The 10,858-nt window shown below is 31.8% G+C and overlaps 1 protein-coding gene and 1 long non-coding RNA gene across 3 annotated transcripts; one reads left to right on the top strand and one right to left on the bottom strand.

The window, feature by feature from the left end:
* Positions 1 to 3,380: 3,380 nt before the first annotated feature.
* LOC113395485 (uncharacterized) lies at positions 3,381 to 5,851 on the bottom strand. Of its 2 annotated transcripts, none has more exons than XM_026633070.2 (3): positions 5,727 to 5,851; positions 5,357 to 5,419; positions 3,381 to 3,970 (listed from the first exon to the last, which is right to left on the bottom strand). In XM_026633070.2, exons 1-3 carry the CDS (start codon positions 5,760 to 5,762, stop codon positions 3,473 to 3,475), a joined length of 597 nt encoding a protein of 198 aa, XP_026488855.2. In that variant the 5' UTR covers positions 5,763 to 5,851; the 3' UTR covers positions 3,381 to 3,472. The 2 variants fall into 2 exon arrangements, with proteins under 2 accessions (XP_026488855.2, XP_064074334.1); XM_064218264.1 differs by having other exon boundaries at positions 5,673 to 5,777.
* On the top strand, positions 5,825 to 7,201 carry LOC135193892 (uncharacterized). The gene is made up of 2 exons (XR_010309501.1): positions 5,825 to 6,104; positions 6,556 to 7,201. It is a non-coding gene; the product is annotated as an uncharacterized LOC135193892 (long non-coding RNA).
* Positions 7,202 to 10,858: the final 3,657 nt, after the last annotated feature.

Genomic DNA, 10,858 nt, shown 5'->3' with positions numbered 1-10,858 from the left:
AAATGAATATTGATTATATTTATTTTATTTTGCATACAATACAAATAATACATTAAATCGTGTAATTACTTAACCTTTTATAGATTTCGAATAATTTATTATTATTCAACGAAGAACAATTTACTACTGAAAACGTGATATCAAAAGAAAACTATATTAAAAGAATACATATCACATCAACACAAAAATATTTTCGTATACGGATCTACTCGATATTAGATCCAAACACGAATATGGTTATTTTGAAATATGTTTAGTTTGATAATTGTGTTAACTTCTAAGGCGATATGATTTCACTAGAATAATAAAAAAAATGTGAAGTATCCCCGGATACGAGAAACTGACTGACTGTTTTGCGAGTCAGATTTATTTCGACGAATTTAAGTTATATTTTGATGTCTTTTATAGCCTTAAACAAGTTTAATCAACAAAAATTAAACAAATATGTATTCAACTGTAAATGCTAGAGCCGAGATGGCCCAGTGGTTAGAACGCGTGCATCTTAACCGATGATTTCGGGTTCAAACCCAGGCAGGAACCACTGAATTTTCATGTGCTTAATTTGTGTTTATAATTCATCTCGTGCTCGGCGGTGAAGGAAAACATCGTGAGGAAACCTGCATGTGTCTAATTTCAACGAAATTCTGCCACATGTGTATTCCACCAAGACGCATTGGAGCAGCGTGGTGGAATATGCTCCATACCTTCTCCTCAACGGGAGAGGAGGCCTTAGCTCAGCAGTGGGAAATTTACAGGCTGATTATGTTATGTATGTTTATGTAAATGCTAGTACTCGGAGGACTGTAAACTGTCGATATATTGTAAATCGTCACATTATTATTAATATCAATATTAAGAAATAACTTTCGCCAAACCAACGTGCCAAAAAGGAAATTATACAAACAACTAACGTTATGATTATCAAATTACCAACCAATAAAATCATTGGTATTTACAATTTGATGGTAAAATATACATTTCATTAATTTATAACAGTTATAATAACGGAATATCCGTTAATAATTAAATACCTACAAAATATATTATTGAATAATTACGACTATAGCTTCATAGCGGCGAGTAAATATTAAATATAATTTACAAACACGAAAAATAAACTTTAAGATTTTGGCAAAGACTTCCGTTCAACTGAAAAATATATATTTAACTATATTTTAATCCTGCATTCCTGATAGTTTTATCTTTGTATTTTTACCCATCATAAGAAGTAGTTGTGTGATATCCATGTGTTATATTAGAATTCATAATAAAATAAGTCAAGGTTTTTTTTTTGATTGTTAAATAGTTAAAAAATCATGACGATTATCAAAAAGATAGCACAGTACGTACAGACACTGTGCTATCTTTTTGATCGGCGGTGGGTCTAACTAGAATATATATAATACTAGTTGTCGCCCGTAGCTGCACTCTCATTTTAGGGGATTGTCGTCATGTGTTATTTATAAAAAAGTAGCCCATGTCTTTCCTTGGGGTTCAAGGTAAACACTAAGAAGGAATCTCTTAAAATTATTTTGCTCGGAGCATTAAATAAGAGTTGAAAGTTTGTATGCAAGTTCAATATATCTGATGTTAGAAATATGAAAATTGGTATTTAGGCTTATGTTAGAAGTTGGTATTTAGGCTTATGTTAGAAATATGGAAATCTGTGTTTTGGCTTTTACTTATGTGTAAAAAACAGCTGTTAAAGAGTTTTTGAAAATAGAGTTTTTGAAAACTGAGATGAGTTTTTAACTAAGAGGTTGTAATACAGTTGAACGGAGGTGTCGATTATTAGTTGGGTTTCTGAATAATGTTCTCGATTTGACATTCAAGCCAGTACACGGCTTGTAATGCTATAATTTGACACTTACTTATTCTGTACCGTAATTTAGTTTTATTTAATATTTCACGCTTTTCACTATTTTCTTATTCTGTTATAGATTTACCGATTGATTTGCAATAGAGATTAATTATAAAATTAAAAAAACAATGCTCTCAAAATAACCTTCCAGTCTTAACGGAATCTTAAAAGCCATTAATTTATTTAAATATAGTAGAACTTCCGTTAATTTCGAGCCGATTTTCGGTAAGTCATACAAAAACCGGTCTGTATTATTTGTTGTAGAACACACAAGCTAGTATATAATTTACTAAATACATGTATGCCAAAAATTATACCCGTTACGTTTTAAAAAGCTATGCGGCTCAGTTTAGCTATTATGTAAGAAGGAACTCAGAACTCACTCAAAATAATAATTATAAAATGTATTGGGTACACATATCATAATGGCGTATCACTAATGATGTAAAAAGTCGCTGGTTCGTACTGACCCCTTGGGATATTGTCGTCCCCACTCCTAGCATATCCTTTAAGCCTAATTGGAGGGACAAATAGGAATATTAGTAACTCCTTAAAAAGGTGTATTGCTACGATTTTTTATAATAAAAAAAAAATCCACTTCGAGTATCGAAGAATTAAATTCTTACAGAATCTTATTTATTGAGTGAAACAGTTAAACACATACAATGTAAAATAATATTTACTGACATTAAATTTAACTTATATTACAAGAAAAAATAAATCATAAATATAAACATAACTGTTATTGTGATCAGCGATTTATTTAAAATGAGGTGTCCCAGGTATTGCCAACGGATTTTCAATTGAGGTATCATCAAAATACGAATACTATAATTTCAAAAGTAACTGTGTGTATTTTTGTTACCATCATGATAGAATCACTGAACAGATAGTTATTAAAACTAACTTAATTATAAAAACGTTATTAAAAGAAAAATTGTCGATGAATATCCTGCGGGATACATCAAGTTCCATATGAGGTAACAATTTAATATAAAATATCTATAACTTAAAAATATTTCATTTCTAACATCATAATTACATCTGTATAAAATAAATTACATATAATGTTAAGTAATTTATGACGGTGCAAGTGATCTTTGAACATTATAAATCAGTCAGAAGTAATAAAAACAAAAGTTTGTGATTATTATGTGATAGCTGGTTACGGAGTGTAAATAAATTAAATTAATGTTAAGTAACGGCTTTTTAGTTAACACTGATTTAACCTTTTCGGTCATTATTGATTCGACATTAGAAAGAAAAAGGCAGAACTTATTTAACTAATCCTATCAAACTCTATAAGTAAAGCCGACTCACTTACACCCGGTTTCTATGTTCAAGATACCGTTTCGTTTTGCTTGCTAACCAGAAAGCAATTTTTTTTTTTTAGTAAAACATTAACAATAAATTAATCTCTTTTTAAACATATTCTTGTATATCGGGCTTAGGCTTTATTGTATTCGTACAGATCGTTAGTTACAAATCTAAGGTTCATTTTTAAACAATTTGTAATTTATAGTTTCGTCATACCAATTGCCTAAAAAATGTTCTTGGTGTAAACAGTTCAAAAACTGTATAAATAAAATTGCTAAAGCAGATACAAATAAATCAGTCAACAAAGGTCTTCGTTAACTTATCAATAACAATTCTTGTCCTCTCCGATAAATACTGATCTATCTTTCCTAGAAATTTCACGAAATGTAACATTTTCTGAACACCCTTTTTAAACTTTTCCAATCTTTCTGCACTCGATTGCTCTTCATATCTCAAGGGACGAAATGACATTGGAGATCCTATTTTAGGCGGTTTCAAAGCTCCCTGAAAAGGTCTCAGCTTTGGTACATTCAACATTGGTGTTCTTAGCCTCGGAGGTTTTAATTTCGGAAATCCTAATTTAGGTATGAAGCCACTGGGTGGAGCGATGGCTACCGGGGCTAAGGAATCACCCAGGCCGTCCTGGTCGAGATCTTGTTCGACGACAATCTTCCCATCTTTAACCACTTGAGGAATTGCGTTGTGAATCAAATTGCAGAAGGAATCAACGTCAAAATGTGAATTACTTCTAAATAACTCAGCTGACCTTGAATTGGAGATTTGTGCAGGATCCTGAAAACATTGGAAATATTTATATAGTTTAAGTAAGTATTTATATAAAACATTATTTACATTAACGGATACTAATGACATCTATATTCGTAGTATAAAAGCAATGATAATTTAATTCCGTTTAAAAAACAAAACAACATTTTTTTCTATTCATGATCGATTTATCATGAATACAATCGATTATCATGAATAAACATTGCAATTGCTGTTTAAAATTGTAATAACTAACGAGTCTAGTCTTTTATTCTACGAGTCCTTTTTTTTTATAATGTATTTATTTTATCAAGTCAGCTGCTCAAATGGCCGCGCTTGACCAATATACATTGTAATAAACACTTATAAATATATTAACTCTTACACCAATTATTACGGAATATATTTCTTGTTCCTGTAATTACATTGACTTACTTAACATTTAAACTGGAATACAGCATTGCAAAGTATTGCTGTTTGGCCACTCGAACAGGCCTCCACAAAGCCCTACCACAGACTGTACGAAAACCATCCAGACCGGCTAAGAAATCATTCCGAGTCAATGAAGATGTCGTCTGGAATCTACGGCTTCTAGTGTGGAAATTCATATTTATACATAACACTATCACATCTAGATAAAAAAAATCCTACAACTTAAATTGTGATTCTACCTGGTAATAAAACATGAATATAATCGCATGAGCCGAGATGGCCCAGTGGTTAGAACACGTACATCATAACCGATGATTGCGGGTTCAAACCCAGGTAAGCGCCACTGAATTTTCATGTACTGAACTTGTGTTTATAATTCATCTCGTGCTCGGCGATGAAGATCTTGAGGAAACCTGCATGTGTTTTATAACAACAAAATTGTGCCACATGTGAATACACCAACCCGCATTGGAGCAACCGTGGTGGAATATGCTCCAAACCTTCTCCCCAAAGAGACAGCAGGCCTTAGCCCAGCAGTGGGAAATTTACAGGCTGTAAATGTTGTTGCTGTTGAAATTAAAAAAGAACCTCTTCCATCTATGACTAATGATGATGATGACCTCCTAACCGATTCCGGCCACGACCGCACTCTAAACGGAGACTAGCCATCTTTGCAAGATATTATAGGGCACAAATGTGCGAGCAAACATAAGTGCACTCATTATTTCCTCACTCTCATATTCAAATGTGACGGCAAATGAGCTCGCACGATCGGGTTCCGGACTGCCAATAGAATTTTTCGATAAAAAATTCAACATTGGCCCAATCCAGGCTTTGACATAAGTCCAGATCTGTAATCTTTTAAACTAGCCTCTAGACCTGTCATCGGTCAGGTGACAATAAAAGTCTAGTACTGGTGAATATCTAGCAATTATGCGGGCGTATAGAAAAATTGATTTTATATTAAGAAAATATTCACACCTCGTCAGATCCACAGTCAATTGTCACTCGGAGCGGCGGAGGAGCGCACGTCATCAACTCGACCTGAAATTCACTTTACTTTATCACACAAATATTTTAACTTAAGAAATATATAAAAAAACAAGAAAAAACATTAAGAATACACATGTTTAAACTAATTAAGTTTTGAAGTGTTCCAGGACTGTATGCTAAACTTTTAAGAACCGACACAGCCTAATACTGGATTTAGAACTGATATAAGTATAAACTTAGTAAAAACTTATGACCCAATTCGGGAAGCTTGAACCGAAATATAAATCGTAAACATTTTAATCACATTTGTTATCATCACGCGAAACCAATCGTCTGGCGAATTTCGAAATATACTAACCATCGCAAATGCGACAATCGCCACGTACGGACACATGCTAGCCGTGTCAAGTTCGCGACATTTTTACTAACATCAAATATTGAATAATCACGTTCGTAATCTGAATTGCACCGCCAGCGATCTTGGGTGGTCCCGTTCGTGTCAGCAAGGTTTTATTTCATAATGTATCAGTATAGTCTTTATCTTACTTACGTGATACTATCCGATGTGATAGGAATATGTGTATATAATTAAATTGTAAAATGCAATGGTTGTCCAGTATTTGTTACGCTAGTACATTAGTATTGCATCTTATTATAAAACATTATTTTGAGAATGAATTTAAGAAGACACGGGACACGGATAATTTTGGTACTGGCTGCTGTGAGCGTTGTACAGGTATGACATTTATATCATTATCCTCGATTTTTTATATATTTGACTTAATTCTGGTAAAAATTCATAACATGATATAGTTTTTTTGAGATAAGTATTTTACTTGTCTAATAGAATTCTTCTATGTATTTATAAATTTAGGCAACACACGTGATATAACTACATTTATAAATTACAATTTTCTTTTATAATAATGAACATTAAATTAGACTTCTACCCATTGTTAGATGCTTCGGACTATACCTATTTCCTTATAGCATATAATGTATTTTCCTTATTTCCAGTTACAAACCTACAACCAGGAAACCATAGCCGATTTCCAAAACATTTAAAAATCCATCACCTTAACACACTTATACTTCTGTAATTCAAATAAGATGGAATACCGAATCAAGTTCCCTAACCTAACCTAACCCTTAAATGCGAATAAATATATTTTATTATTATTTTACAGAGCAGTATATTAAAAAAGAAATCTCTCTTAAGTCCACTGACGGAGACATGTTTCACTTGCAAGCCGGAAGACAAGCCGTTCGCGTGGCCTCTAATATCACAATTCATCAAAATAAAGGACGCTGTCGTACGCGCTGTCAACTCTCTTACAGATAAAATTAGTAAAGGAAAATTAACCTAGACATAATTAATTTTAATTTCAGTGTAATTTAAGATAGTTATATTATTTATTAAAATTATTATTAATAAATGAATGTACTACGTACAGTTGAAGGCACCAGCAAGTTGAAAAGCCGCACTATTTGTAACCTATCCTGTTATTCCACTATCAAACTAGTTTCTGTATTTTGCTTTGAAGAATCACTTAAACTTATTTACGCTGGAGTTGAGTCGAACTGTAGATACGTCATAGATAGTAAAGTAAAGCACGAGTCGTATTAACAGGATTTTGATGATGTCTTCAAAGTGATGACATTGAGTCTATAAAAAAAAGAAAAAGAAAATCATCTAATGATAGACTTTATTAACAGAAACGAAAATATTACAAAAGAAATAAAAAAAATATTGTCATAATAAGCGTCATAAATGGCTAATATGTAAAATGTTTTAAGATTTTATAATAAAAAATAATTTGTGTGTGTGATTTACTTGTCGTAATCCTCACGAATACGTTAATGTTCAATCTTATTTAAATTAAATTAGTTTTCGTCGGAGCTTCATCCGCGTGTTAGGGTCGCATAGGTTTGAAGTATAAGGAAGAACATAGGCTATGTTCTTCCTCAGAGTTCCAGCTTGCTTCATAGCAATATTCATCAAATTAAGACAGACGGACAGTTACTTTCGCATTTAAATTATATAAAATTATACGCTTGGTCGTGATTTCAATTTTCGTATATATTTGATTTGTGTTTTTGGTACATTGATATTTAATTGTTACACTAAATATTAATTGTCCATTATTTTCGTATTCAATGAACTGCAGAAAGTGCTCATGCTATTATTATTAATTTATACGAGTGTAGTTACGAGAATTATTCATCGAGAAATGCTCGAGATATTTTGGAAAGAATACGGTTATCATTATTGTCTTATATCCAATTATATTTTTCGTTACTACAGCTATTAGTTATAATCCTTTCATATTGTATGTAATGTTTTTTATTTGGTTATATGCTCAGACAAATACACACAAAGGACATTCAAACTACAGCTTAAATAATATAATAGTTAAGATAGATTTTTGTAAATAATACTTTGTATTAGCACTTCAGAGTAGATCACTTACTCATCATATGTTCTATTGCCAAGCAGCAATAATTAGTATTGTTGTGTTACAGTATGAGTGAGTCGATGCAATACCACAGGCACAAGGGGAATAACATCTTAGTTCCCAGGGTTGATGGCGCATTGGCGGTGTATAGTATGTTTATCTTTTAAGCTACCAATGTCCATGGTGACCACTTACCATCAAGTGGCCCATTTATCTGACCGCCTATTAATGCCATAAAAAATACATAATAATTTTGTAATTATTCAACCAATCATAATCTACTGCTGGACAGAGGCGTCTTCCAAGATGCGCTGACGTTCCAGGTCATCCGCCTTCCATTTCCAGCCGAGTCCTGCCACTTTCTTCAGATAGTCGATCAACATGCAGGAGACTGACAGACTACGTTGCATTCGCCAGCTCTAATTATAAATAATTAATAAGAACTTTGATATAGATATTTATACATAGTAGTTATATTTAATAATAAAATTTAACTCCTTTCATTTATTATTTATTCAATATCCATATATATTCGTCTCACAGATGCTAAGCCGTTTATATTTTTACTAAACCCAAAGGCTTTTTGAAAAATATTGCTCTCTTAGCAATTATTATAGTAATTATTCTTTACCGTTTTTGTGGCAATGTATGCTTAGTTTTAAACTATGTTCTATAACATGAACTCTTAATGCATCCTTTTACTTCTGGACTTTAATTGCTCTTTACATCTTTGTTTTGGGCTGATTTTTTAAATTTGTGAACAATGACCTGTCGAGTCAATAGAAAGACTATATACAGAAGTAAGAAAGGTCGGAATGACATCGCTGATACCGATGTCACCGTACCCGAATGCCGAATGGGTCGAGTAACTTGGGTACAGGAATACTCATCAGAAAATACCTTTGACTTATTTGATAGAATGGATATTAATTTTGTTCCAATTTTTATTGGATGGATTTCGAAGGTGTCTGTAAAACGATGTACAAGGCTCTTTACTTTAATAAAATGTTTGATAATATCATAGTTTTCCTTCTATAGGTACCTCGTCTTAGTATTTTTCGACGTTTAATTTAGATGTTGAATTTGAGCTGTAGTTATAGATTTCAATTCTGAATAGAGCAGGAATCGATTAATCACTTTGCTATATGCTCACATTAGAAGTATTTGTATTTCCGCAAAAAACTTTTTATAACGAATTCTAACATTATCCACAATAAAACCAAATATGAATACATTTTTTTAGTATTATTTTTCAAAAAAATATGCAAAGTATGGGGTAGTCACTATTAAACTGCTGTTGTACTGCTGTTATTGATTTTTAAAAATACTACACTAATATTGATAAATAAATTTTATTAAAATAGTATGATGAAGAAGCCTTCTATGTTACAACCTTCCTTTACCTCAGCAATTTGTCATGATTTAGCATCCTTATATCGTCATGGGTCAGAAGCCAGTTGTAGTATAAATCATTAAACAAGTTGCAGTTTAGGTTAACTTTTTTATTTTATAATAAATTATTACAATAATAGTTTTTTAAATCGAATAAATTGTGATGTAGTCAACGATCCATCCTTCCTGAGTTTCAAAAGTTTTTCTAAAATATTTTTGTTTAACTTTGATTTATTTAAATTCACCTTAAATGGCTTTAATTGTGAACCCAAAGCCTTTTCCAACTTGGTTTTTTCTATTATCGGGACACGGATAGGTTTTCTTAGTTTTGTCAAACCTGGTAATATTGGTGGGAGAAGTGGAGGTAAGATCGGTAAAATAGGTAAGGGTAATTTAGGTATAAGTGGTGGCAATATAGGGGGAAATATTGGCAGAAGAGGTAGTTTTGGTATCCACGGTATCTTGGGCAATTTTGGTAATATCGGTACTTTGGGTAATTTTATTAATTTCGGATGTTTTATTTTTGTTTTTATTGCAGGACTTTTTAAGGATAAAAGAGGAGGTAATATTGGAGAAAGCCGTTTTTGTGGTTTGAATGTTCCTGGTCTTATATTGATGGTAATTGGTGAGTGATGAGAAGTTTTCCGAATAATCAACGGACTCGAAGATCGTTTCAGGTCACCGGACATGAGACCAAGATTCAGACAATATGAAGTTTCTACCTGGAAATCAAAATTTTCTTTAGCTAATATAATATAGAATATGAAATTATGTTATCATCATATTAAAGTTCACAGTTTCTGAAACTGAAACAGCCAAACTAACTAATTTTACTTCATTCTTAAATGTAAATATTATTAATGAAATATATGAAAGAATTTAATATATCTATTCGTCAAAAAATAAAACAAAATAATTTAAAAGTATATCATATCGTTTTAGGGTAAATAACAATCCAAATGTAAATATATACCATACTTTTCTTATTCCAAAAATAAAACACAAATATCTTCAAAAAAAAATGTAGTTCATAAATATAAAAATTGCTCAATCAAAGAAATTCTCAATACTTACTAAAAATATTAAATAAAGAAAACATATAATTCTTTTGATTTTGTCTGTTGCCATTGTTTAGATAAAATCGCTTCCACGTGCACTTAACTGTGGTTTTAGATGAACTGATCTTTTAGTGATACAGTATTCCTGTTATCTTAAGATTTGGTTATGATTGATCACGTTATGCAACATTTAAATACCAATGGTCACTTGAGCACGCGCCGTACTTGATACATTTCTTTGGAAACATATTGTTTTATGAACAAAGTTAATTTATCTTTCTTAATAGAAACTCTTTGGCATATTGGCTTTGTGAAAAATCACTTGCCACGGATTACTTGTTGTCTAAGGATACTTTAATTTGCCATTGGACGGCCATATTTCATCCTTCATTTGTAATCACGAAAACATGTTTTTCTCGCTAATAACTGAATATTAAATGACTGGACCCTCTTAGTAGCCAAACTGCCTACGGAGAAACCTGATAATAATGGTTTCTCGGTAGACTTCATTAGTGGCTTACAAGTATCGAATTTATGAAAGGATTAAGTTTTTAACATATTTTACAGTCGGCCGTCTGATTTTC

The sequence above is a fragment of the Vanessa tameamea genome, chromosome 21 (genome assembly GCF_037043105.1).
Source record: "Vanessa tameamea isolate UH-Manoa-2023 chromosome 21, ilVanTame1 primary haplotype, whole genome shotgun sequence".
Lineage (NCBI taxonomy): Eukaryota > Metazoa > Arthropoda > Insecta > Lepidoptera > Nymphalidae > Vanessa > Vanessa tameamea.
Note: the sequence above shows the minus strand (reverse complement) of the source record. Positions and strands in the feature narration are given on the sequence as shown.

Excerpts from the sequence above, each read along its gene's own strand:
- LOC113395485 (XM_064218264.1), bottom strand. The coding sequence starts at position 5,762 with ATGTGTCCGTACGTGGCGATTGTCGCATTTGCGATGGTTAGTATATTT. Across the intron at positions 5,420-5,672 it reads TTCGCGTGATGATAACAAAT|GTCGAGTTGATGACGTGCGC; the intron begins GTGATTAAAATG and ends AGTGAATTTCAG. Across the intron at positions 3,971-5,356 it reads TTGACTGTGGATCTGACGAG|GATCCTGCACAAATCTCCAA; the intron begins GTGTGAATATTT and ends CAATGTTTTCAG.